Source organism: Cyrtonyx montezumae, unplaced genomic scaffold (genome assembly GCF_038088225.1).
Source record: "Cyrtonyx montezumae isolate F1298 unplaced genomic scaffold, pur_monq_1.0 scaffold_3, whole genome shotgun sequence".
NCBI classification, from domain to species: domain Eukaryota; kingdom Metazoa; phylum Chordata; class Aves; order Galliformes; family Odontophoridae; genus Cyrtonyx; species Cyrtonyx montezumae.
In genome coordinates, this window is record NW_027072034.1 from 97,615,247 (window position 1) to 97,642,725 (window position 27,479).

Sequence of the window (27,479 nt, forward strand, 5' to 3'; positions counted from 1 at the left end):
GATATCTTAGGTCTGAAGCTCAAGCACCCAGGTAAATACATTAGCATGGTCTTACCCCAAATACTCTGTGTCAGACGCTGAAGGTAAAGACTCTAAATTTATATTTAGACACATAAATAAAGGACTGCATACTATTAATTTTATGAACTGTAATGCATTCAGGTCAGTGAATTCTTCAGTCAAACTACTCCTCTGTAGCATTAACTTATTTCTTCATCCTTCATTTCTCTGCTCTTCACTAGATATTATGCAACCACACACTCGTATCTGTTCACCATGTCTGCTCATGTGATGGCAGTATTCTTCCACATAATCTTACCTGTAAGAGCCTGAAGTACAGTCATTGCACACATATACACTTAACTAAAACATGTGCTTCAAGACCTGTTAATACCCATTCCATATATGCAGCTGTTACACTGGCAAGCAGAGCAATAATTATCGTAATACTAAAATAAACTAAAAAGAATCACAAGTGTTGCAGTTCAGATGCCAGAAAATGCTAGAATGAATGCTGGCTGTGTCATTTCAACTGTTAAAAGTTAAAAGCATTCACTAAGCAATATATGGCATCTATATTTAATTTTACAAGTCAAATTGCATGGCAAAAGTATTTTGGTTTGGCTTTGAAAGTGAAATGCAGACCTTGCAGGACAGCTAATCAGCAATGAGTGTATAATTCATACTACTTCAAAGCTGATCTGTTCTTTCTAGCTGCTAACTTCCTAAACATCGACAGTTAACAGTGATTATATCCCTGCTGAATACCCGGGCATTCATAAAACCATCTGTCAAGGCAGTAATATATTTTTCTGGTCACCTTACATGCAGTGTCAAAAATCTCTGGAGTGGGAGGGGAAACTCTTTGTAAGACTAACTAGTGAGTCAGACTTGAGAGTCTGGACTGAAAGGTTTTTGCTTGCCCTGCTCCTGGTAATTTCTTCTCTCCTAAGCTCCAACCAGCACCCACAAGGAAATATGTGCATCACCTATGTGAATTTTTGGTGTTCTAAAGATCATCATGTTCTAAAGATGACAAAAAAAAAAAAAAAAGTTGTAGGATATGCAGGGAATGTTTACTATGAAATCAGCAGTCCATTTAATTGTCTTTTTATAGAAAACTATGATTAGTATATAAAATGGTAAGGAAAAAGCCCACTGAGATCTGACACTAGCATAGTGCGGTCCTTTAAAGGAGAGTCAAATCATAAGACGACAGATGGAGTTACTGTCTCATACTCACCTTGGGAATAGCTAGTTTTTCTCCTTTCTCCGAACAATCCTCTGAGTCAGAGCAAGTATAATTCTCGCTGAAGGATACCAAAGGGTTCACCCTTGGCTTGTGGATGGCCTGGAAGGTTAGCTGTGTATTAAGCAGGTTGCTCACTGTTCTCAGCGAAGTACACACATTGGGAGGCAGTGAAGGATCTGCCAGAAGGTCTGTAATGAGCCCATGCGCTTCTCCCATGACAGCGATATCCACTGTGATACTGGTACCAGAAGACTGAAGAAGACAAAAAATAGTACAGGTAAGGCAATAGAAGTTTGCAACCTCTTGAAGCAGTATCTGAGGCAATGGTGAACTTTCTCAGCAACTTCTGTTAAAGCTGTTATCCACTGAGTGGAAAAATAATAACTTAAAATAATTATTTAAGTAAGGAGAACCATTTGGAGTAGATTGAGCATCAGGCATAATGCTGCAAAGAGTTTGGAACTTCATTATATCTAATTTCCTGTCTTTCAGCATCTGCAGTTTACTTAATCCATCTGAATGAATTGTTCAGGCTTCCCTACAGAGGCAAAATCAATGGCTAGGGGTTATTTGCCCAAATAAATCTCACTGCATAGCTTAGGATGGGAAGAGTCCTTCTTGCGAGATGCCTTTCTTCTGTCCAGAGAGGGACCTAGGACAACTAATTTAGGTTTATTTACTTATGCTTAAATGAATGGAACAAATCCCAAGTATATACTGAGACTTTTAAAAGTATTGTCACATGTTAAAATATAGCATTCTGGTGCTCAGCTTTCTTCTTCAAGCAACTCAGTATCAGGCATCAAAACCAAAAGCAAAACAGAAATAAAAGAGGATTTTGCAATCCTTATTTTATTCAGACAGATGCAGTGAGAGTAATTACAGATTTCCATGACCAGTTCAAGCAGTCCTTACTTTCCCTTAAGTTTAAAATGTATCCCTATTTTACATTTGTCATTAAAAAAAAAAAAAAAGTTAACTGAAGTGATGCATAAGCAGAAATAATACCGAGAAGCAGTTTGTATCACTGGCAAATCTTGTACACCTGTCTCAGTATATGTAGATACTGTTCTGTACATTATGCGCTTCAGACTAACTTCAGGCAAACCACCTTCATACACAGGGAATCTAACACAGCTGGAGCACTGGGCTTCCAGTGTATGCACAAGAAGATTAATCTGTGAATACATTTGTGAAATTCCCCAGAATTTCCCGACATTCAATGGCTCTGAATACCATCTGTCCTGAAACCCAGTAGAGCAATATTCTGTCGCTAAAAGAAACAATCTATAACCAACAGCACAATATGAGTCATGTCTGTGAAATGACAACTATATGATACAATTGCAAAATACTAGATGAAGATCTCTGAAGTGTGCTAGGAGGGAGACTGGATATGTGCAGAAGCAAATAAATAGAAATAAAGCAGGCATATCTTCTGTCAGATCTGAACTTTGAATACAGCAGCGACATTTCAGCTGCAATAGGTGGTACACTATCAGTCATCATAAATTCTAAGTGGGGAAGACTGAGTATTTTTTTCCTCTGCTGTTCTTCTGAAACATAACTCAATCCTATTGTTTTGGACTTTCAGTAGGTGTACAAGCAGTTCGCCTGAGATGTAACTCCAGAGATTCTGTACTAATTTTTCCTGGAGTATATTTTAGTGAAATCTAAATTCCAAATGAGGAAGTAATGTCTGAAAAAAGCATATGGGTTTCTTGGAGTGTCAGGTACATAGCATGAGAACTGGGCAGGCTGCTTAGCAGGAGAGCAATTAGAGCTAGGAATGACTCACCAGTGACATCATTTATGGACTTCAAAATACATCAAACAGTGAAACAGAGCTTGACACTGCTTCACTCTCAGAAAGAGCTTTACAAGTATCTGAAGAAAGTGCAATTTTAGCTAAGTAGAGCTCAACATCTCCTTTCCACTTTCCCAATTGCATAGTGTGGGTATCAGGTCCCAGCAATAGCTGTTTCACTCTACTGCTCTGCTCCTCATGTCCTACTTCTTGCTCATGCAAAGGCAAGCCACAGGATAAAAAAGTGGCACACCATGCTAATCACACTGTCATGCAACCAGAACAGCCTCTTTTTCCCACACTTCTGGTTTATTTCATCTGGTATCATGACAAAGAAAGTATTTGATACACCGAGTGCTATTTCATCTTACTGAAAAAAAGACAATTAATCGCTGGAGTTAATTTAATGGCTCTCTTCATTACTTAACCTCTCAGTGTTCCAAACTGAAGATTCTGGCCAATGCTAAAGAAAAATCTTAAATTAAAAGACAAGGCTTTGAATGGGAGGAATTAATTATCTATCTTTGCCTCTGTCATGGAAAACAGACCAAAGGGGAGCGAGGGAGAATATTTAATTCAAAGCATGATAGAAGTCTCATACTTTCGGCAAAACTGCATAATCTACAGTTTGAAATTCTATTAAGCCTGGAGCCTGGAGTTGTTGACTGCCGATTAGACAGAGATTAATACTTCAACAATGTAAACAAGTTTGACTCAGCAGGACATAAGTAGGTGCCCAGATTTTGTGCAGCAGTGCTAACATTTTGCAAAGCAGCCAGCATTGTTCTCCATTAATAGCACCAAGCAGAGTGAGGGAGAGCTCTTCTCAATGGTGTATTTCTGCCATACAGTCTCTGATATGCAGGGAGGCTGTGAATCTGGGGCCTATCATATTCTTGCCCAAATCTAGAGTTGAACTTTACTGAGTTCTATGAAAGGCTGGTCCCTTGAACGGGGACACAGCACTCTGGGTTTCATCCTGCCTCTCAACTGTGCCAGTAACTCATTGCTCAACAGAGCCTGTGCTCAGGTCGTGTTAGGCCCACATCTCCACAGACTGCATTCCCAACAGGGGAAGAATGGGGAATTTAAGTGATTTCCTCTTTGCAAGTTTGCACCTGATACCACTCAGTAGAGTATGGGTAATACCACCTCATGCAGAACCCTAATGAGTACTGAAAAATATATATATATAGCATTGTGACAGTACCTTCTTGTATTTCAACCCAAAAAGTACTACCGGCAGATCAGATTTTTTCAATTGGTACCTTGCATGAAAGCTACATGGACTTCCACCCTGTTCAGGTGCTGCACACCCCTGACCCAGCTCCACACATATATGGAGCTACAATGAGACATATATCCGTATAGCATGGATATATATCTAGCATGTCACAACCAGAATCACCACAAAACACTAGAAGTTACCACTTTGTGCAGTGTGACATATGGCACTATTGATCACTCATATTGATGCAGTATTTCAAAGATCGCTCTACTTTAGTGAGCTGTTTTAAATGCCACTTTATATATTGTAGTTAGTCTTCTCTGAAGTACTTGTAATGCTACAGCATTCAGCATATCTAAAGGAGAACAGATCATGCTTAAAAAAGCAGAACGTGTAAAAAAGAAGAAAGGGCTGCTATATTTCACCAATTTAATTACATTAACAACATATTCTAGATATATATAATTTGCAGGCTGTAATTTAATTGCACTAAACTTGTATACAGGAAAATACTTTTTAGCAGTTTGAATATTTGCTCAATTTCAGAATGAATTTATATTATCGAACTACTCTGACTAGATAAAATTAAACTATTATTTTCTCAAAGTAGTTACAATTTGAATGCTTGAAACATTTTAAAATACTGGATTTAAAATACCGTTTACTATAAAACAGTAAATAGATAGCTGCAAGAGATTTTTAAACCTTCAGAATGTAAACTGTGTTTTCTTTAAGTACAGGGAAACCTTGAATTTTTGACAAAACAGACATGGTGACATGTCTCAGGCAAGACAGTAAATTGCTGAAAACTTCAGATTGGTGTCATAGGATATATGTGTACACACACGTGAACATATACATACACACTCTTTTTTTAGGGTGAAAGTGTATAAAAATCCATGCTTAGATTTGTTAAGTAGTTTGCTACTTTCTGCATAGCTTCTGCATGAACTGATCTGGATTCTGTCCAAACCGCTTTACTCATCTAAACCCAATGGCCAGATACTTGGGAACAGAGGCACGAATAACATGTTTGTGATCAACATAAACAAACAGCTCTCTAACTTGATGATGATGATGATGATAATAATGGTAAAAAAAAACAAACCACAACCAAGAAACACATCAAAACAAAAGAAGAGCAAAAAACAGATAAGCTAAGGTGAATTTTAATTTTGCACTGGTCCATATTCATACACCTGTCTATCCTAACAACTGTGAATGCATTTTCCTGCCATGAATTTTGGAGAAATCTGGCTTACTGCTCATTTTTATTCCCACTGCTGATTTAAGCAGTGTCACATGGTGACTAAAACCAAAGCACTTTAGGACATGACAGCAAGAAACTGAACAGACTAGAAAGGAGGTAGACTGACGTTTTACACAGGCAGATATCGATAGGGCAAGTGAAAATGGTTTTAAATTAAAAGACAGGAGATTCAGATTCGATGTTAGGAAGAAATTATTTACTCAGAGGGTGGTGAGGCAGTGGCATAGGCTGCCCAGAAAAGTTGTGGATGCTCCACCCCTGTAAGTGCTCAAGGCCAGGTTGGGTGGGGGCCTGGGCAGCCTGACCTGGTGGATGGCAGCCCTGCCTGCAGCACGGGGTTGGGGTTGGGGGGGGCTTTAAGGTCCTTTCCAACCCAAACCATTCTATGACTCAATGATTCTATGAAACAAAACCAAAACCATATAAACTAAACATGCACATTAATAACTGAGGCAATGAACAAAGTGAATTCCTTGCAATGTTGCAGAACAGTTGGTTTTGTGCTTCCCCCAAAATTCAGATGAAATCAAAACAAAACATGGCCAGATATCATAGGAAGAAGCGTTATGTAATAGGGACAGATGTGCACAGTTCCTAGTACCAAGTGCAGTCATCCAGGTTTTTGTGGCTGGGAGCTTACTGGGCATTTAGAAGGAAACTTTCACGCATGAAGATATGCCCACACTGCTGCAAATGCAAGACCAAATCACAGGCAACATGTCCCACTGTCACAGACAATTTTTGTCAGAGCGGGGTGTTTTGATCTAGGAACACTCGTAAATGTAACTTGGAAACAGTGTTCTGATAAATTGTAATGATCACTTTGAATTTTTCGACATGAATAATTTATTTTAGATTCTGTAACATGGCTTAAACAAAAACTTTCAACCTTCTTTGGGCTTTGTTCGTTTTTTTTTTTTTTTACATTTTACAAAATTACATTTGTTTTCTTCTACTCAATTGTATTATGCATAAAAATTCGAGAATAGCTTTTTATCCACCAGGAAAAAAAGTAGATAAAACCATTTATGAAAAAGAAATTTAGGAAAATAAGAATAACAAATTATTTTATCCATATCAGATAAATAAATTTGGTTTATGGAATGATCCTGGTAATGAAGCATTTGACCTACCTATGAAGCAGATTTCATATCACATAATAAATGCCTTCCTGCCTCCTCCTCTCCTCACTAGGAGTTCTGCACATGATTCCCATGAAACTGGACTCATTCAGCTCAACTGAAAAATACTGCTCTATATCCACCTCAAGATTACACAAATGTGACTACACAACAGTTAAAACATAATGATAATAATAATAACAACAACAGCAACAACATAAAAAAAAACCAGGGGAAAGAAAAAAGTTATCAATCAGAAACTAGAAATTACTTCACAAAATCTCACATTAAAAAAATAAAATATTAATTTGCTGTGGATTGTAGAAGGAAAAGCCACGAAGGCAGAGGTGCTGGTCTTTCACCACACTGCACTCGAGAACACTCTGTTAAGTAAAAGAACGGGGGAGGCAGGAGGAGAAAAAGGCAAAGAGCAGCATCCAGCATATCTTCAATCTTCACACAATTACGAGCAACAGTAAATCAGAATGTGATATAGTTTCCAAGTCACATCATGAGCACTCAAGCCAAGCTGTCTGGAAACAAAATTAAACGCAAATATAATTCTCCATTATTTTAATGTCCACAGAGTGATTTGAAGAGTAAACATGAATTGGCTTCTATGGAAATAATGAATCATTTTAAAGGCGCCACAAACTTAACTACTCCACCTTTCACTGGATGACTAAGGAGAAAAGAAAAGCATGCAGACAATTCTGTGACGTTCCACTTTTCTGCACTTAAAGCAGCAGAGCTGAGTCTTGCCCAGACTTTTTATTTTTATTTTATTATTACCTTGTCAAAATACAAGATTTAGGGTTTTCTCCTTGGGAGTCGGAAATTTCTGAGGACTTTTTCACCACCTCAACGAAGCACAGCATTTCTACTTCTCTCCGGAGGTGGACCTGCCACAAGCTTTGTCATATTCTTTGGCAGGACTAAATATTGCACCCTCTTTTTGCCTCAGCACACTGATTAGAGAAAACCTTTCCCAATCACCAATGTAACCACTGTTTTTGCTATTGATGATTGAAAGCATCCAGAAGCATGTAACTACAAAACCAGAAGCAGCTCTGCAAAGAGAAGGTCTAATAAAATGGTTCTCTCAGAAGAGTTGATGTTTTGGCCCCCTCAGCACTCGCTGCAGTGCCAACACACCATTTCTTGACAACAGCCCTATAGCCACACAGCCAAGAGGAGAACAGACCAGCAGTGAGCAGGTTTCTATTTTTCTCCCCCATAATCTCTCTCTGCGTGAAGCTGCCTGTCATCCATTACCACAAGGCCACTAATTTGGATCTTCCTCTAGTATCCTACTGTATGTTCTGTCATCTCTGATGCTTCTCCCCATCTATCAAATGCACTTTAAACCATCAGAAGCATTGTCACAAAAGGCTTATCTGTTGAATCTGCTAGCTTTATGTTTTTATTGCATTTTAATAGAAATATTTTTAAACAAGTTTTTTTCTTAATGTACATTATTATAAATTACATATGTGTGTGGCCCAGAACATTTCTTCACTCAGTGTGGCCCAGGCAAGCCAAAAAGTTGGACACTTATGTTATAAGCCTATTTTCTTCAGAAAAATCAGGGTGAAAGCAACATCATTTTTAACGTTTCTAATATTTAAACTGTTCAGATTAATCACGACATTGCAAATATTTGGAATCTTTCAGAAAAAGGCATGGTTTGAAGAGGAAATGCTTTGTTTTCTTACAAGAACTATGGAATGCATCTCACCATTTATAGCAAATCTCATTGGACTGCAGGCACCAATCTCACATCCTGCACCCCTACCTTAGGTGACACCGCTCAAAAACCTCATGGCTACAGCTGACTAAACATCTTCCAATACAGGACCATTCCGTTTGTGATAACTTTGTCAGCCAAAAAGCTCAGACTGAACTGGCCCATGTCAGGTATTTGCCTGGGGTGAATTATTTCAGCATTTGAGAAAAATTGTTCAGACGTTTACGAGAATGCTGTTGGAGAGCTTTATTCATGCTAAGAATTCTTAGTAAACTGATAATACCTTTTAATCTGCATCAGGAATGGTGTGTGCAGTATGGCACCTTGCTTTCCCTGGGAAAAACCAAAAACAGAGCTGGTCTTGCATGAAGTCTGTGGTGTGCCAAAAGCCAACTAACAAATTATGCCCTATGCGTGCACAACTCCACATACACACTGCCTATATGTTGTGCACTGTGCAAAACATACCAAGTGATAAATGACACAACTCAGAATTGCATTGCCAGTCCACAGCTCAGATTTCCACCTCAGTAATTCAGAGATTCGTAGAATGGCTTGGGTTGGAAAGAGTTTGAAAAATCATCTAGCTTCAATCTCTTGCTGTGGGCAGGGCTGCCACCCACCTGCTCTGGGCATAAAGATGCTCAGGACCTCATCCAACCTGGCTTTGAATGCCTCCAGGGATGGGGCATCCATAGCTTCCCTGGGCAACCTGTGTCAGTGCATCATCACTTTCTGAGTGAAAAATTTCCTTGTAATATCTAATCTAAATTTTCATCTCTTTTAGTTTTAAACCATACCCATTATTCTGTCACTATCAGACTGTGTAAAAAATCAGTCTCCCTCCTGTTTATAAGCTCCCTTTAGTTACTGGAAAGCCTCAGAGTGGTTTCCTCTTAAGACTTCTCTTCACCAGGATGAACAAACTCAACCTTTCTTTGTAGCAGAGGTGCTCCAGCCCTCTGATCATCCTCATGGCCTCCTCTGGACAAACTATGCTCCCTTTTTGCTGAGGGATGAGGTCATGGTAATTGTTATCTCTGCAATGACTGTTCCTCTCTTCAGAACTCAGGCTTGGGTGGGCATCTCCCTTGACAGGCCACAGCTGCTCAGAGGGAAACCTATCTCAGAGCGTTAGCAGAGACCTCAGCATTAAGAGAACAACAAGCAGGAGAGCTTTTTGTGTATCATACATAAAAGGCAACTTCAGATATGAATACTCAGGAGAACTTAAAAAAAAAAAAAAAGACAGAAATAGAGAATACATTTTAGTTCAAAGCAGTTTTGGTGCCATCTCCAATTTTAAGGGAAACCATCACTTCTTGCTTTCAGGGCACCTAAAACTAGCTTTACCAGATCTGTAAAATGTGTCAAATGCAGCAAAAGGAAACCTCATTGCAGTAGTTGGCAACCAAACAAAGACCAACAAACAAAAACCAAACAAAAACAAAAAGAAACAAACAATAGAGATGCACACACAAATAGTCTCAAGGAGTGAGGTATTAAGGTTCATTGCTTCAGAGTAGGGAAGTCTACACTTAAGTGGATTCAAGCACTGCCCATAATCTAACGCAAATGAAGAATTCTCCACCATTTAGATTAGACGAAAACAACTCCAATTTATTAACTGCACCAGTACTGATGTAGTTTTCCATGTTCCCTTCTGCCATGATATCTTCCCCTAGACATCACAGGGAAAAGGGACAGAGGGTTGTCACCCAGAGCACGTGGTGGTGTGGCACTGCAGGACACCAGAATGGTGTAGGATGAGCTGGAAACAGCTAAGCCTTGAGGTCCATGGGTAGCCCCAGTTCAGATGAAGACAGCTGAACGAGTTTTGCCAACTTTCTGCATAAGGCATCATGCTGAAAGGATCCAGTGAGAACAGCAACTGGATGGAGGCAACAGCACGGAGCAAATTTCTGGCTAAGACTGCTGGTCTCATCTCAGAAATCTTGTGGAAACTCTGGGGCTGGTGCTTGGTGTTCCCAGCAGACTCAGTCACCCAAATCCCAGGGACTTTCCGTATGATTTTGGCTGCCTTAAAAACCTTAAGCAATCATGACTATCCCAGCCTGGAAAACTATTTGATGATGCAGAGCAGATCACAGAAACAGTTGGGTTTTATAATTTAAAAAGTAGACAACACTTGAGCTAAACTCAGCATTTTAAAAATTAGTACTTTAAGAAACAGCAGAAGGAAAGAAAAAAAAGCTAAATGGGGCTCAAATCTGCTTTGAATAATACAGACTGAGGAATACAATTCTGTACTGCAGAGGCTGTCCTCAATTGTCTTAAGTTATTGTTCTTCAATTTGTACATCAGATGGTCACAAATTGGTAGCTTGAAGCTGATAGTTTGCGTTCATGCAAAGAAAACAGTGACAACTGTCTTAAGTCTCAACTTGAGATGCAGCAATAGCAGCTGGGGCCCAGTAGGAGCAGCATGCTAGGTGCACACATTGCAGAGGATGTGCCACCTATTAATACTTGGTAATTGTACCTGTTTGAGTTTATATCTCCAATGACCCAACTGCCCGCCTAGCTTAGGAAGCTATTTTGATTCTATGGTGAACTGAAACATATCAGCCAACTACACAGCATGAGTTTAAAAAAGATCCACTGAAAGCAATAATCACCATTATGCCTCCTGCATACTAACTAATCCTCCCACATTTCCAACTTGACAGCCTCAGCTACACTAGAAGAAAGCCAAAGAAACCATATCCTCCTGTATTGTCTCCCTTTCACAATATTTCAGTCTCTCTCAGGATGCAGCTTGGGAAGTGACATTGGAACTAGCAGCAAGTTGTAGAAGCACACATGAAGACTACCCCATCTAAAAATTCACACTCATCTCAGTCCTTCACTGTGAACTGTTTAATGAGATGTGGAAGAACAGCAATATTAAATATTACTCTAACCATAATGCAAATAAACACAGCTTCTAAATTAAGAAGAAAAAGATTGAGAAAGAGAGAATTGCTGTTGAGAGCATCAAATGTGCATATGAATATCAGAGGTGAATTGCCATAAGGGGAGTAATTCAGGGAATCATCAAGCTCTGAAGTTTAAAGAACTGTTCACGAGGTCTTGAAAATCAGAGTAAGAAAAATATTAGAATATAGAATATAGAATATAATCATCACTGAAGTTACAAATAAAGTGACCTTAAACTTCAGACTGCTCTCACTGAAATTATGGTAGGGATTTGAAAGTCACAGCAAGAGCCAGATGCACATTCTGGGCCATGTTTAGCATGTGCTGAAGGAACAGGGGCAGAAGATCTCACAAACCTGTCCACCTGACCAGAACACTAATGGTATTTAGTGGCTGACTTTTTAGAATATGCTTTCACTTTAGCCAGAGAAGGCTGAATAAGACTAATCTTGAGGTTAAAAAAATCAAGTGATTGTCTCACTGCAATTAAATTGGTCACATTTTACCACTATTTTCTTATTTTCTTCTCTATCAGACCTTGCAGTTTGCATTATTTTTGTTATCTTGATTTAGAGTGATCACACTAATACCATTTAATAACCACCTCGTATTACAGATGCCTCCTCCTCCTTCTCATGACTTTATGTCACTAATGAATTCCTTTGTGAAAAGAATTAATCATTTTTCTTTAAGACTTGGCTTCAGATTCTTGTATCATGACTCATTCAAGAAAAGCAATTTTAGCCTGAGGGACTTCCAGCTTCCAAATCCTTCATCATCAGCACTGCAGAGCTATGATTTCTCTAATTTACAAGCTACTTAAACGTCAGAAGCCAGGAACTGCAAGCACACACTTCATCTGAAAATTCCACACCTCTCCTAGGTGATATAAGGGCAAATACCTCAATGAAGATTGGAGTAGAGAGAAACAGTAATTCATGTACAAGCAAAACAAGACACTATCTTCTACATATATTCTGTGATGTTGAAATGATTTTCTTTACTTTGCACAGATCTAAGCTGACAGACCAGCAAGCCCTGAGGACTGCTTCCAACCTATTTCAGTCTTGGCCTGCAAGGATGTAAAGACTATGTAAAGACACACTAGGTTATCTTATACTATAGGTTTATTTTGCTTTTCGAGAAAAAAAACAAACGAGAAAAAAAACACTTCCCTGATGAGAGATAAGTTGATCACATAAAGAGGCTGCACAAGATGACCATTTTCAGTCTACTGTATAATTTAAGCATCAGATACTAAAGGCTTTATGTCTTTCTAAGAAACTCATCTGTCACTAATTTCCTTCTTGAATTTGGTGACAGATTAGTACTGGGTAACTGCACAGCTTTCGTCTATAAAGTCTTCCTTTCAGTTTATGGCTCTGAGGTTGTGAGCAACTCTTGACTTGTATTTTAGGAAGAAAAAGAAGAAAATAATCCTAGTTATGATGGGCTGATTGCATCTCAGTTCTAATTAGAGACTAATCAAATCTGCACTTCTGCATCATGAGCATCTCACCATACCAATCTCTGGCCACCTGGCTGGAGATCTGTGCTTTTTGATGAGGGCCAAAACACCTCTGTGCTTTAGGAAAGCTTGGATTCAAATTCAAGTCTAAATTTAGCAGCTTGGCTCGCATTTACAAAGACAGCAGAGCCATGGAGACCAAAAAACAGACAGATCATGAAGCACTGGAGATTATGCTGGCAGACCAATTAAACAATGATTTCTGTTCCTACAGTGACTTATGTTTTCTGCTTGAATGTAGGTATTAAGAAAAACAATCAACTGTGGGCTATACATACTTACTTACAACACTAAATATCTTTGTGAAGCTGAATTTCTTTGGCTCATTGTAATATACAGAAATAAATGAATATAGATATGTCAGCGAGTGCAAAAGAAACTGCTTATGATAACTGAACAATTTAGGTAGACTGAATTCAGTGGGACAAGAAGCTTTAAGATAGCTATCAAGTCCTCCATGACCACAGAGTCAACTCAAAAGAAATAGCACGATGTGATGAGTAAGTCACATGCAGCACTGACAGTTATTAATTTTCAGGCAAGTAAGAAGGTAGCTGTGCCTGCATACATGCATACAGAACTCTACATACTATAGAGTATGAAAACTCTGCTATCACTAAGCACATCTGCCTTGGCTATAAGCTGAAGCTGAGGGCGGAAAGATAAGGAAAGTACAGAACTGTACAGAGATGTAGGAGAGGACTGAGAAGTAAGAAAAACACACAAAGAGAGGGCCAGGGTTTTGGGAGAAGAGGATGATGTATTGCTAAGTTGAAATCAAAGAGGAAGATGCAAAGAGAGCCATTTTCAAAACAGCTGGAAATAGAGCCTTAAAGACACACAGAAGTTTTTGTTTCCTGGCAGACAGGTCAATAGACTGCTCTGAAAGGGAGGTACATGAAAGCAGTATCAACACAGAAATCACTCCTTGAACATTAAAAATTAACCCCTTGAAAAGAAACACCAGTAGCAAGCCCCGCTACAACTCAAGAGAAATCCAGTGGATATAATATGGAATTGTTTGATGATAGCACTTCACTTTCATTCAAATAAACTTGCCAAAGGTACCTTTCACAAAGAACATGATGTCCTCACAAATAAGAAACCGTGCTTCAAAAAAAAGGCGTTCAGAGTCTCACTTTATTGACAACATTATTGCCAGTATTATGTACCACAACAGAAAGTTGTTGTTTTAGGAATTTCCAGCAACTTGAAATGACTTGTTTTGGCTTTGTTTTAGTAACTTTAAAGCATTTTGATTGAAGTATAGGAGTAAGATGTCATTTCAGCTTTGCAAAATGTATGAAATGAGAGAATGATGAAACAATGCTGCAACAAATTTTTTTTCCTTTTTTTTTTTTCTTCCAGCATCAGACTTCTGCAGAGCCTGAGTGTGTCTCTTGCAGTCCGAGGCTCTTTGTTGACTTAGGTGGGACTCATCCATAATGGATTAGACCTTGAAGATGACTTCAGTACTCAGGTTTGCTAACAGCAGTGACCTAGCGTGCGGTACTTCAGTTAAGTCTCCTTCCACAGTTTAACTCTGGGAGGTGACTCAGAACAACAAACACATAAGACCACTTTAATCACAAGGGAACACTTGAGTTTATACCACTGACCTTGTGGAAGAGTCATGTACATCCCTCACTGCAATGCTTTATGTCAACATCTTTGTTAACGTATTGAAACAGACCACATGCAAAACTGTTTGCCATACGGTACTCTGACAAAGCTGATGAAGTACATGGGCTCAGCCTTCCTTCATCTACGTTATTTCCCACACTGCTTCCATCCAGTATTTCCACTGGCCCCGGGAGCCCTGTTTATCCTATTAAAGCATAAAAAATATATATATACACACTGAAAACATTCTCTGAATACATTCCTCTTCTGCTTCTAATGCATATGGGAAGATTTTCAGCAATAACACAAGGAAGAAACCTTCCCTAGAAAACAAGAGTTCAGTTAATTACTTTTTTCTTTTAAAAGGACAAATTCCTAGCAAAATGTGAATTCCTGTAATTCCCAGCAATATGGTCACACAAACCATGAAACATTAGTGATGCTCACACCATGTAACCCATCAGCAGGTTGCAGTAACGTTAAACCCTTCCCACAAACTGAGTACAAATTTATTTGTATCCATTTCATCTTTTATTGCAAGTAAAAATTGCTGTAGAGACCAAAGCTGAATTCTGATATTAGAGTTAAATGAAATTTGGCTCACCAAAATAAGTATGCACAAAACTTTATCCACTAGTCCTTTTTATCTTCTTTAACATATCATAGAAATGGGTTGGATTTCTATCAGTAAAGTCAAGGTGGCACACAAAGGGAACATGATGAGGCTCCACTTCATTTTGCTTTTTAGGAAAGATGTTTTCAATTAAAATTTCTCTGACATGATAAAATATGCCCATAAGCCATAACTAATTGTCTAATGATCCAATTCTGTACAAAATAAGATAACTCAGACTTAAACACGTTAATAGCTCAGTTTAAATGGGGGGAAGGGAAATTAATTGGAAAGAAAGGAATTAACATTTAGTTGGCCTTTTTTAAGCAGAGAAGAAAATGCAAATCAAAACCCATCTCTAAAGACTAACTAATCCTTTGTGTATATAAAGAGCCAGATGAGCCTGTGCCAGTTAAAAACAAACAGAAAAGTTACAAACAGAACTTTATGTTTAACTCCGAAGCGTGATTTGTGTGGATTTAGGTGTACTTAGTAACCAGGCAAAAAAGATAAGAATCACATTCTCACTCGATGTATGATTTAGGGGTTTCAGCTCCACTTTAAGGGTTTGCTTGTGTGATCGGCTTAAATGAAAACCAACTAAAAGTTGTTTTGCCAAGTGCACAGAATAAGTTATTTCAAACAAAACTCATCCACTGACATACTTCTACTTCACCCACAGTGTCTATTTTTGCTTGTAAAATGACGTTCATTTAGTTCGGCATAAACTATGAATTCACCTTCACCACAGTCACAATCTTTCCTTGGCACTAACAGCAGCAGTGCTGGATGCTCCCAGCAGGACTGGAGAGCCCCATGGGTCACCTCTCCCCTGAGGCATGCCTGCGTCCATAGGGTCAGCATCACAGTGACAGGGGAGAGGGCAGGAATCAGGGCTATGAGGCACGAGTGTGAGGACATCCAGCTGCTGGCGTGAAAAGCACAGTTGGAAAAGGAGATGAGCTGCATCTCGGGGAAGACAGGGAGAGCAGTGCAAAACAGCTGGCTGAAATACAGCTAAAGCAGATACTTCCATATATAAGCACACTACCCAGATATCCCATGCTAGCTTCAAGTGAGTCAGTGCTTCAGACAAGGTTGTAGCACAACAAAAGCAGTATAGCAGAGTAGAACTTTTAATACAGCCCTGTTTAACTACAGGACTGTTCAGTTTTAGTTCAGAAAGGGAAAGCCTTTCACAGGGATCACCAGATGGCACTATTCTTCCTTTAAATTGCAACTGTGCCCCTGCCATGCACACAAAATGCAGCCATCAGTTTAGGAGGAAAAAGCCCTTCATCCATTTTATATATATATATATATATATATATATAAGCCTAATAGTCTCTTGCTGTTTGCATTCTTTCCAGTGATCTTAACAACCTTGTATAAACAACAAACAAATCTCTGTATCTGGGGGAGATGGAGGGAATCTCATAACATTTTGAACCAACTCTCACACAAAAATGTTCTGTAGCTGGATTACAGACATTTCTGTAGGAACACAAAGCTCCCCAGCTATATATACTGTGCTTGACAACTGTATTAAGAAAACAGAACCTCCTTCAGAGAGCTAAGTCAAAGGTATAAGGATAGCACAAATATATCCTTCCATCCCCCATTTCTTATTTTCTACTAAAGTTGCTAAAGGTGCTGAATTCTGTCCACAATTACACAGCACTTAGTAAAAAATCCCTCCCTACATTTGGTCGAGTATTATTTTACCCCCCACCCTTTTTTTTTGAGTAATCACATACAAATAATAGTGAAAGAGAGAAAATGAATAAATACTGCAAAAAAAGCTAATAATGACACATCAATGAAGAAGAAAAAAAAAAGAAGGAAAAAGACAGTGTTTGCCTGTGCATACTGGTGTAAGCATGCTTTATTTTTGTTTCATGAATGCAGTTTTTGAGGATGCAAAGCATTTAGCAACGTATGTGCTATAAGGTACGGGTTTCAGTGGCTGTGGAATTATAGCAAGAATGAAGCTGATTTGGAATGCAAGGACAGAAGGAGCGCATTAAAACTGAAGTCTCAAAATCCTCTGATTTTATATAGGAAAGGGTCTTTTTCTTATTCTTTCTTGCTCTTTTTCTTTCTTTTCCCCCCAGTCTAGCAAAGCACACATTTACACTCAAGACTGTACAAACTGATAACTTTGAGGGCAAATTTGCCTCTAACTTCAGCTGGAGTCATGGCAGGACTGAAGTTCTCCTGCCGCACTCAGGAGCTGAATTACCTCACAAACTGTATTTTTGTTTTTCTCTAAGCAACACCATCACCTCCCCCCCTTTCAGCTCCTCGAAGTTGACAGGCTGCTTCCTGCTCCGTGATCTGTGAATCACGATGTGAACGCCAATCGCTATTCCCCTGTGAAATTAAATTAGGTATCAGAGCACAGTGTGAGCAGTAAGTTTCCCTAAGACGCTAGCCTTAAAGTTGTACTCTCTTCCCCCAGCTGAAGAATGAAATTATGAAAGCGGGGTCAAGTTAGTTATTACTCTTTATAGTCTGCAACCTCAACCAGTCTGCTCTGAGCCAGCTTAAAATAATTTCTCCACTTCCTAGTCATGAGTATAATGGTACCAAATTTAAAGAGTCCAATAATTCACTATATTTATTCATGTGTTCTTCTGTAACCACTTAACACCATGTGAATTACAGCAATGCTTAACATACACAGACTACCATGATAAATCACCAGAACTTAGGGCATGTCATACAGCTGGAAAATTGGTAAGACAAGGGTAAGCAATATTAACACATGGCTTATTGAGCAGGGAGGGGGGGTTAGACGTGGTGTTGCTGTTTCAGGCCTTTCAATAGCACTTTGTTAAGCTAGAAAATATTCACACTTGCAAAGATCATAGGGTTACACTGCCCTTTTTTTTTTTTCAGACGGATGGCCCTCAGTAACTTACATGCATCTTAGTCACTGCAATGTACTCTGAACAAAGAAACACCATGGGGGCACACTTCGAAACTGAAATTAGTAGAAAATAATATATGAAAAAACAGTTTGAGAGCAAAGGTTATTGCCCATTCTGAAGCGTATGGTAATCTTGCATGGTTCATGGGAGTTTTAAACTGTTAGGTCTGAATCCAAACCAGATTGCTTAGCCTCCTTTCTGCATCACCACAGAGCCCATGGGATCCAGCCAAGATTCTCATGCTTGCTTCAGGAAAAAATAAAAAGCACTCCCACCTTTCATTCTCAGACAAAAGTGAGAATGTTGGAGACATTCATTTGACCTGAGAAACCAGTTCAAGTCCCAACTTGGTCATGTGCAATAAACAGAAGGCTTCCACTGCCACATGCTTCCCTAACATCCACGTGCTCCCCTGTAGGCTTTTCAAGTTCATCCTGGATCATTTATTCAAGGTCTCAGTCCACTGGAAATCTAATCACAGCTCCTCCTCTTCTGGTTTAGCTGTCAGACAAGGGCTGCAGCCAGAGGTATCATGTCAGTGTGGGACTGATCTGTCCTTCGAGCACTGCCATGGCCCCTGCCCAGCTACTGTGGGGATAGCTTAGGCATGGCAAAGTAAACTGTTTTAATCTTGAGCATCTGGTGCAGAGTCCCCAGTCAAGTGTTCAAAAGTGTAAAAGGACTAAGTCTCATCTCAAGGCATAGATCATACCACAATCCATGCTCCAGTGGTAGTGTCTGAAATCTTCAAAAGCTAAATCTGAACAGCTGCTTTTCTATGCTAATATTTGTCACAGTGCTGGGCTTGCACATTTGTTCTGCAAGTTACCAGTCACCTGCACCCAAGAGTCTTTAAGTAACCTTCTCTGTGCTAAGCTGTAGGTCTGTTTATTGCCCTAAATTCTCACAAGTATCCCTTTGTAATTAGCAAGCAAGCAAACAAAAAGCATACAACAAAAAAAAACTGCAAAGCACAACCATCTGGAAGCTTTCAATATTTGGTTGCCAAATGAATGTGAAGCAAAACCTCCATCTATGCATGCCCCTTATCAGGTCTGCTTAAGGTAACAACATCTCACAAAAGGCACCCTGGGTTTCTAGAAGGTGCAGAGCACTCATTGCCTGTACACTTCGCAAAAGCTTTAGACCACTTCTGGGAATGCAAATGAATGAGATCCACGTGACCTCGGTAATAAAAGGCTCCTGTCTCTTTGCAAAGCATTGAAATGCCATCTGGCAATTTAGTTGACGTCAGCAAGCGCAGAAAAACAACAACCGCCTCCTCCAAAAAAGCAAAAGCCACGGGCAGGAGGGGAAGGAATGCAGCCTTCCTCCGTGTGTGTGCACTTCAGGCTGTTGTTCCCAAAAACCTGCAGCAGCAGCAGCGCTGCCAGCCCGCAGCCCTGTAACTCGGGGGCAGGCTGTGCAGGCAAGCACACTATTCTCTCTCGCTCTTGCATCTGCACATCTCCCTGGAACAAAATATAAATTAAAAATAAAATAAAATAAAATATAAAATAAGTTTTTTCCCTGTTCTTCTTAAGCTGTTGGAGGTTTTCAGAATATCTGGTTGAGTCTCATCGAAGATTTTTGTATCACTGAGCAGCACAAGTTCTCTGCCACCATCTGAAGGCACAACATATCAAGCCCTAAGCACTAAATCTTCTCCTTCACTCTGACTTGTCACTGTGAGGATGCTGCAAGTTTGTATACAGAGAACAAGTCTCTCACTGCGGACTACAGAGAAAGACAGAAGGCTTTCAGCAACATCCTGGTACATATGCAGAGTATGCAAAAAGCACCACTCATATTAGCTGCTTTTGCCTAGATTTCTTGCAAACTCATCTGGAACATAAGGAAGGAACATCAGTACTATTTATGTAAAATCTCACATGAATTTCTCATGATGACAAGCAATAAATGACCCAAGACACTGTATAAGTGATACTCAAATCCTATAGGGATAATATTGTAAGCTGCAGTTATTAATTTTACATTATATTTAATAGGCGTAATATTACTCCTAAGAATTACATGCCAATGGACACAGAACATAAACACCACCGCATGCACAAAATATTCATGCACAATGCCTACATTTTAAGTCCTTATTATAAGCTACATTTCCTGTGATGAGCTAAAATAGTGCTATACCATCACATGTGCATACAAACTAAGCCAGCCACCTATTTGTATTAAAGGAGTTAATTAAAGGAGTTTGCTGCTAGCAAGACTGCTCCAGTTACTTCTGGTCTCCATGAACAATCCACATTAAAATGCAGAAGGGAGCAACAGCACAGCACCAGAACCCAAACATCAAGAGGATGGATGTGTCCTCCATATGTTACATTTAAATCCTGAAGTGAGAAGCTTTTAAGTTACTTTCAGTGAGGAACGTAAAATGTCACAATAGCTTTGAGAAGGAAACTCAGTCCCCACAACAGTTTCTCAAAAGAAGAGAACCCAGATCCACACCAACAGGGTGATGATAAGGAGGGAGAGATGAAGGAAGGAGGCCACTCACAAGTTGTCTCGCTGAAGCAGTGTCACATAATGTGTATTCCTAAGGCTCTAAAGGACTACATTTCCCTGATTATGTATACAAACCTGCCTGAAGCAACTTCCCCCTGCTCACTCCTCATCTCCTCTTACTGAATGAAACCAAGGCTTTTTTGCTTACAAAACCACCCTTTGAACTCCTAATCTCTGCCTTAGTGTAACTTTTTAAGAGCAAGTCAAAGTAGCACTGTGTAAATAACTGCAATGAGACAGCTCTGCCTGGAAACCGTAAAGTTTTCCTTGCTCACATCTTATACTTTAAAGTTTACGCTCAGTTCAATTCAGCCAACCCAGAAATGAGCAAAACTCAACAACTGCCTACTGTCTGCCAGCATATGGGCAATTACAAGGAAAGTGTCTGTTTGAGTTAGTTGTAAATTGCCCTTCAGGAATAAATCAGAGAAAGAAGGGGAGATACAGCTATTTCCTGCTGCCGTTTCAGGTACAAACACTTATGTGTAATAGTTCTTTAGTGATTTTGTAAATACTTAAATAATAAAAACATCTTTCCATGATTTCTGGGTATTGAATCTCCACTTGAAGCTGTAAGAGAACAAGCTTCCAGTTGCAAAGGTGACAGATTGGACAGATTTTCTGAATCTCTCAGATCGGCATTGATTTAAACAATCTACAAATGACATAACTGATTAACCACTCAGTGACTCTACCGACAGCAATCTGGAGTGTAGCTTACATTCAGCAATAAATAAAAAAAAAAATCCAAGTCTTCTTTCACTTGTTCCAGAGTAATACTTCAAGCAATCAATGAGAAACACAGCCTAAATGCTTGTCCACACGACTGCAAGAGAGAACACGACACCTCTCCACTCATTCCAGTCCTTCACTCAAAAGAAATGTAGCTTCTGAGTGGCAATGTGACAGGTGTGAGTTTCACCTCCAGAAGCTCTCACAGATCCTGGTGCTCCTCAGCCACACATCCCAAGAAAACTCTAACAAACTCCATTTAAATGACCTTTCAGTTCCTAATTATCACATGTGCTTTCAACTCCTAATTATCACAAAGTCCAGATGGACAGACAACATTCTGGATTCTCCAGTGAACCTTGTTCCAAGCTTTATAAGGAGTATTATGACACTGTAACATGCATATACTAAAAGCAACTTATTCAAAGGGCTGTCCTCATTTACTAAAGGAAATCAGTATCATGTGCAGATTCTTTCCCAAAAACATTTGTTTATTCTTCTACAGATATAATTTCTTAGTTTTTGCATCTTGTTTTGGGGTCAAGTTTTCACTCGACAGATAAATCTATTTAATACTTTGACAGTAGTATTGAGGGATGCATTTTTAAAGACAGCTCACTTTGCTTAGTGACACTTTAGTGAAATTAGGATATATACTGCCCAACATGCTACAAGTTTGGCATCTGCTATCTCCACCCAATAATGCTCAGACATTTGAAAATTGGCAATTGAGTTTTTGCATTTGAGCACCGAAAAAAAAAAATCCAACAACAAACGACCCAAAAACAAACAAGGCAAACAGGATGAGTGTTCTAGTTTCTGTACAGCAAGGCCTTTATTTGGCCCTTTGGGGTGGAGGTAGCACCTATTTGACCAACTCACCTACAGCTGGAGACCCTCACAGCCACTTCTTAAAGGCCATCAGCTCAAGAGTCTTAGCATATGCCATACTGATAGACAGTTTTAGAGGATTCTGGCTGACCCTGGTACTATCTGAAAATATCCTCAGCTGCTCTTGAAACAGTTACTCGCTACTCAGGAGCATTACACCATACGTTACAAATCCAGACATCCTGAGAACTATATTTTTAGGAGGCTAGGGGTGAGAGAGAGTGGGAAGAGGTGGGCAGAGGGTTGTAAAATGCTGAGAAGATGAAGAGAAAACCCATACATATAAGCCTAAAGAATGATTACATGTTGACACAGTACAGTGACACAGTGCAGCAGCATTTTAGGCTTCTCCTCATGTCTGCTGATAACCAGAATAACTTGTAATAGACTATTTCATGCTTGGCCTGACAATTTTTAGATCAATAATATTATATAATAGGCTGAATTTGAAGGTCAGAAATGAATACGCATTTTGTTTTCAACCCCAAAGGGAACATTTCCAAGTTGTCAGCGATCTATTATGGATTTTGATAGAAACAATTTCTCTTTTTGCCTTTATCGGTCCTGAGAATAGAGTTGAGCAAGCCAAAACCCGTGGAAGCATCATCTGAGCCAGGACATTTCCCCTGGCCGTTACAGGAATAAATTCAGTGCAGCAGGGTGACAAATGGTCCTAAACCATTTCTGTAAGCAAGAGGGCCTGGTGGGTATTCACTAATTTGATTTTCCGAATAAAACATAGATTCAGCTTTATGTTAATTGCTTTCCTTACGTTGTTCTTGTAATGACCCTCACCCCTCATTTCAAGTTCCAAAAAGTGAGAAGCAAGTGGGGCTGTGCCAGCCCCTCTCCTGCTGTCAAGCCCAAGCGTGTCCTCATAAGACCCTCCTGATGCCTAAAAGCCCCGAGGATGCTGCAGGCTCCAACCCCTCCTTACCAAAGACTTTTAAGAATGTTTTTAACCTGAATTTAATACTGAGGAGTCCATTAAAAAGTTAATATAAAACCAAGGACATTCATGTGGTTGTGCCATTTAGGATGCCTCCTCTCTGAGTCTCTCTCTGCTGAGAGCTCTGCATGTCCCAGCTCACAGCTGGCAGCCTGTGAGGAATGTGCCCTGGACACACAAAGCCAGCAGTGAAAGTTGACACAGAAATCACGGTCTCACATACTAAAGGGTGAAATGCTTGCAAGGTCTCCTATTATTGCACTACTGGTGGAGGGCACCACTCTTACCATGTGCCTGTGACTGTGTCCCGTGCAGTGCTCACCTGAGAAAACTATGCAGAGGTCTGTGACGTCACCACAATAAATCACAGGCAGGAACTCAACCAAAGATACACAATTCTAGTGCTACACTTGCATTTTTAAAGGCCATAAGCAGACAAGCTAGCCAGATTTTCCAGCAGATCAAAATTGCCAAAAATGACAAATGCTCCAGATAAAAATCTTTGTATCAGGATATACAACAGTGAAACAATATAATTTAGTTACATTACTGACATAATGCCCATGCATTTTTTTAAAGTAGGTGTTTACCCTAGTAACTACATTTCTTCATAACCATATTATCAAACTTGGCTCTTATGCTAAAAGTCCTTTGACAGCTTCATAGCAGCCTTCAGAAACCTAAGCACAGGTACATTCACAACTGAAATTTTTTCCAAGAAATATACTTTCAGTTTGATCGCTAACAGTAGTAACTAATGCCTAACTTCAGCCTCATTTTCACTATCACCACAAAGAGAGGATTTCAAGGTCAGTGAGACAACATGGAGGGGGTCATGTGTAGATTTTCAGCTGTAACTGTGCTTACATTCAAGTACCTCACCAAACCAAGGCCACTGCAAGTGCAAGCTGGAAGCCTGTGAGCTTAGTCAGCAACAGTAATACTCTATTTGTAGCTGAGCTCTGTCACCACTGCTTTTTTAGCTTTCTCATTAAAAAGACAAAATTATTTCTGAAAACGGGTAGCTAAGTCACATTTGCGAGCCTGCCTTTTTGCTAACCCCTGTGTTCTCTGCTGTGTGAGTTGATCCAGAATATATTTCATGTCAAAGAGCTTTAAATTTTTTTACCACTCTGTTAAAGTCTTTAGCACAGAGCAATGTGACAAGTTTTACCAACACTTATTAAAAATTAAAACGGAAGGGAGCAAGCCATAAATAAAATAATGCACTGGCAAAGCCTGGAGTGCAGCAAATACATCTGCACTTGCAGCGCTGGCCAAACCATAGTGCTTTATCATAGAAAAGTAGCTTGAAATAACTTTTCAGTGCATTTGATATATGACACTGCTTTTTTAAAACCGAGACTACAGCAAGTTTTGGAGCTTCAAAGAGAAGTTATTTCCGGTGGGAGGTTTATTTTCTTATGAACTTGACACACTGTAGTTGTGACACTGAACAGTTGTGATGTCAACCTTTGGGAAGTCCATCCACACTGTAATGACAGCAGATCACATGAGCCTGATGGCAAAAAATGTCATGCATGGAATGGGGGGGGGGGGTTTCTTCCAAAGTTTAATTTCCCAAACAGTTTATCTTCTAGAGGCACCCCCTCCATACTCAAATCTCAACACAGAATGAGGGTTGGAGTGAATGTTTGAATTTCTTTCTGCCTGGTGTATAATAAATCTAGTTCATGTATGGCAGTTTTGGCACTGAGCTATGTATTTGCACATTTCTGTTGGCTTAAGTCACACTTTCTGTTAGGAAAGCTGTTCAGAAAAGGTTTATTTCCTCCACTCTTATAAACTGTTGGCATAAACAACCATTCAAAAATTTAACCTCAGTTATTTGGCATTCTAATAACTTACACTGAAGCCCACAGACTCAGTTTTCCTGTTAAAAATCAGTGCGTGAATGTAAGTGAATTAACCTTCAAAATATTGAAATTCAAGTGAAGAGAATAAGGGGGTGGATGACATCTGCCAAGCTAGAACTTTCACTTCTGCTGCCGATTCACTGGAGAGTGGTATGGGATAACCCATGCAGATGAATCCCAAGTTGGCAGGAACATGAGCTGGGAAGACATCGTCATTCTTTTTCCACTTCCATTCCTATCTAGGGCCCCCTGCAACACAGTGCTCCCTGTTTCAGCTCTTCCTCAGTAGCTCTCTACTTCATCCATTTTTGGGAGAGAGGTGAGGGGGAGGGGGGAAGCTCCACAAATACGGTAAGTCTTTTTAAGAACAGGCTACACAGTAACTTCAAACAGGAAGGTAGTCAGATGGGGCCAGCAGTTCCCTGTTAAACACCAGAGTACTTCAGCAGTTGCGCACATCCACCTGAGTCATGCCTGCTGAGTGTTGCAGCAGTGTCTGGTTGAAAACAGCTAGACAAATGAAACATGCATTCATTCACTGATTCATATGCAGGCAAACACACACTTGCTTTTTGGGATATCTCCTTCTCTGAAATAATGCAAAAAAAAAAAAAAAGAATAAAGAAAGAAAATCCAAACAAGCAATATCAGGAAAATTACCTAATGCTTTGGAAGATCTGTTGCAGTAAAGATTTATATACAAGAGAAGTATTTGTGTGTGCAGCTGCAATTGAGCTTTTTGAGAAAAGTACTGAAGAACTGACTGAGTCTTTAGGTCTTATTAACCAAAACCTTGATTAGCAAAGTGACAAGCAAAACAGACACTTTCCAAAAAGGGTTACAACACATCTACGACGGGAAAAGGAACAGTGCTAACACAATCTCATACCATTCCTAGTAACTTTGGTCAGTTAGTTGATCCTTGAACCATTTTCCTGACATCCTTGCTACGTCATCTGCGACTGGGAATTTAAAGGCAGCTTTCTTCCTGGCCCACACAGCTTCACTGGTGATAAACACTCTGCAGCTGACTATGCAGTCAGCACTGGTAAATAGCTTATGGGAAAGATTAAAGCTGGTTCCCTTATTGAGGGCACTTCTTTGTAACTGGCAGGAGAGTTCAAGAGTAGGCAGCAGACCAGTAGGGCCGGGGCACTTCTCAAGGAGCCATTTTTTCCAGCGTGAGCTTCATGGTTACCGCTGAGGCAGCAGCTGACAGTGCAGGAGGCCAGGAAGAGCAACCCATCTACTATCACTTCCTACACAGGGAGTGAGGAGTATCAGACCCTCTCCTTACAACATGAACATGAGGCACTTTGATCTGGAGTGAGAACAAAGGCGTTGATGTCAATCAGCACAAGGACAGAGTCCCTATCATGTTCTGAACCAGGCACCAGGTGAGGTTCACATGACGCATGGCCCCCCTCCTCTCAACTCCCTGCCAACCAGCTCTTCAGGGGCTCATACAAGAATATTGTTCAAGAAATTCCTAATAGCAAAGATAATTTTCCTTCTATCCACACATCAATGTGCTGCCAAAACAGGTTGACTTCAATGAAGTAAGAAAGAAAACTCACCACATTAGAACAACACCTTCTTCTTACAACTGTTTGTGGGCCAGCTTCAATCAAAGACTTTCTGTTTCATCTTCTTCCTTATATCCTTTAGTGCAATTTACCATGAAGCTTTATACCATTCGGAAGTTTTTAAAACAAACAAAAACACACAACCAAAAGTTCAAGTAGTGATTGGGCACTACTATTTGAAGGTAGCCTAAGCAAATTAGATACAAGATTGAAGAACAGATTATTCTGTTCTGCATCTATTTCATGTAGGTAACCTTTCCTATGCTCTTCTGTGTCCCCTCAAAAACAACCCATCCCAGTATGAAAGAGGACATCAGTTTAAGCATCAGAAAATCTGTCATACCACGATCTCTCTTTGAAAACATTAACAATATTCATTCCTATTTTCAGTTTAAATGTGAAGATTTATACTTCATCTTATGCATGAATACTAAGTCTAGGCTCACATGGAGGCCAGCACTACGTAGGCTGCTCAAAAGATGGTATCTGCTTTGAAATCTGTTTTGTCAGTGTGCCCCCTTGCTGTGGTCACATGTTCCTTTTGTTCTTTTTAATGTTAATGTAATTGCATTAATTTTATCAGATGACATAGGAAGGGAAGGTGATCTAATTTCAGTGGGACAGTCAAAGGAAATTCGCATCTACTGTGGCACCAACTAATGATGTGTCTGTATCAAAGAAAAAATGTGTTCTTTCAACTGTCCTCCTGCTGGCAACTGCAAAACTTGTTCTGAAAGACCTATGACCCTGTTCTCTCATTTGAGCATTTTACGCAGATGCTACCAAGAATATTATTCACTTTACATTCAATCAGGGAAGTAATCAGGACAATAATTACAGATACGTTCTAA

General features: G+C 39.7%; 1 protein-coding gene across 2 annotated transcripts in view; it reads right to left on the reverse strand.

Moving 5' to 3' along the window:
• PDE3A (phosphodiesterase 3A) overlaps positions 1-27,479 on the reverse strand; it is a 238,311-nt gene that overhangs the window by 35,056 nt on the left and 175,776 nt on the right. For both annotated transcript variants that reach the window (XM_065742518.1, XM_065742517.1), the window contains exon 3: positions 1,244-1,504. In XM_065742518.1, coding sequence (XP_065598590.1) covers positions 1,244-1,504 — 261 coding nt within the window. The remainder of the gene's footprint in view (positions 1-1,243; positions 1,505-27,479) is intronic.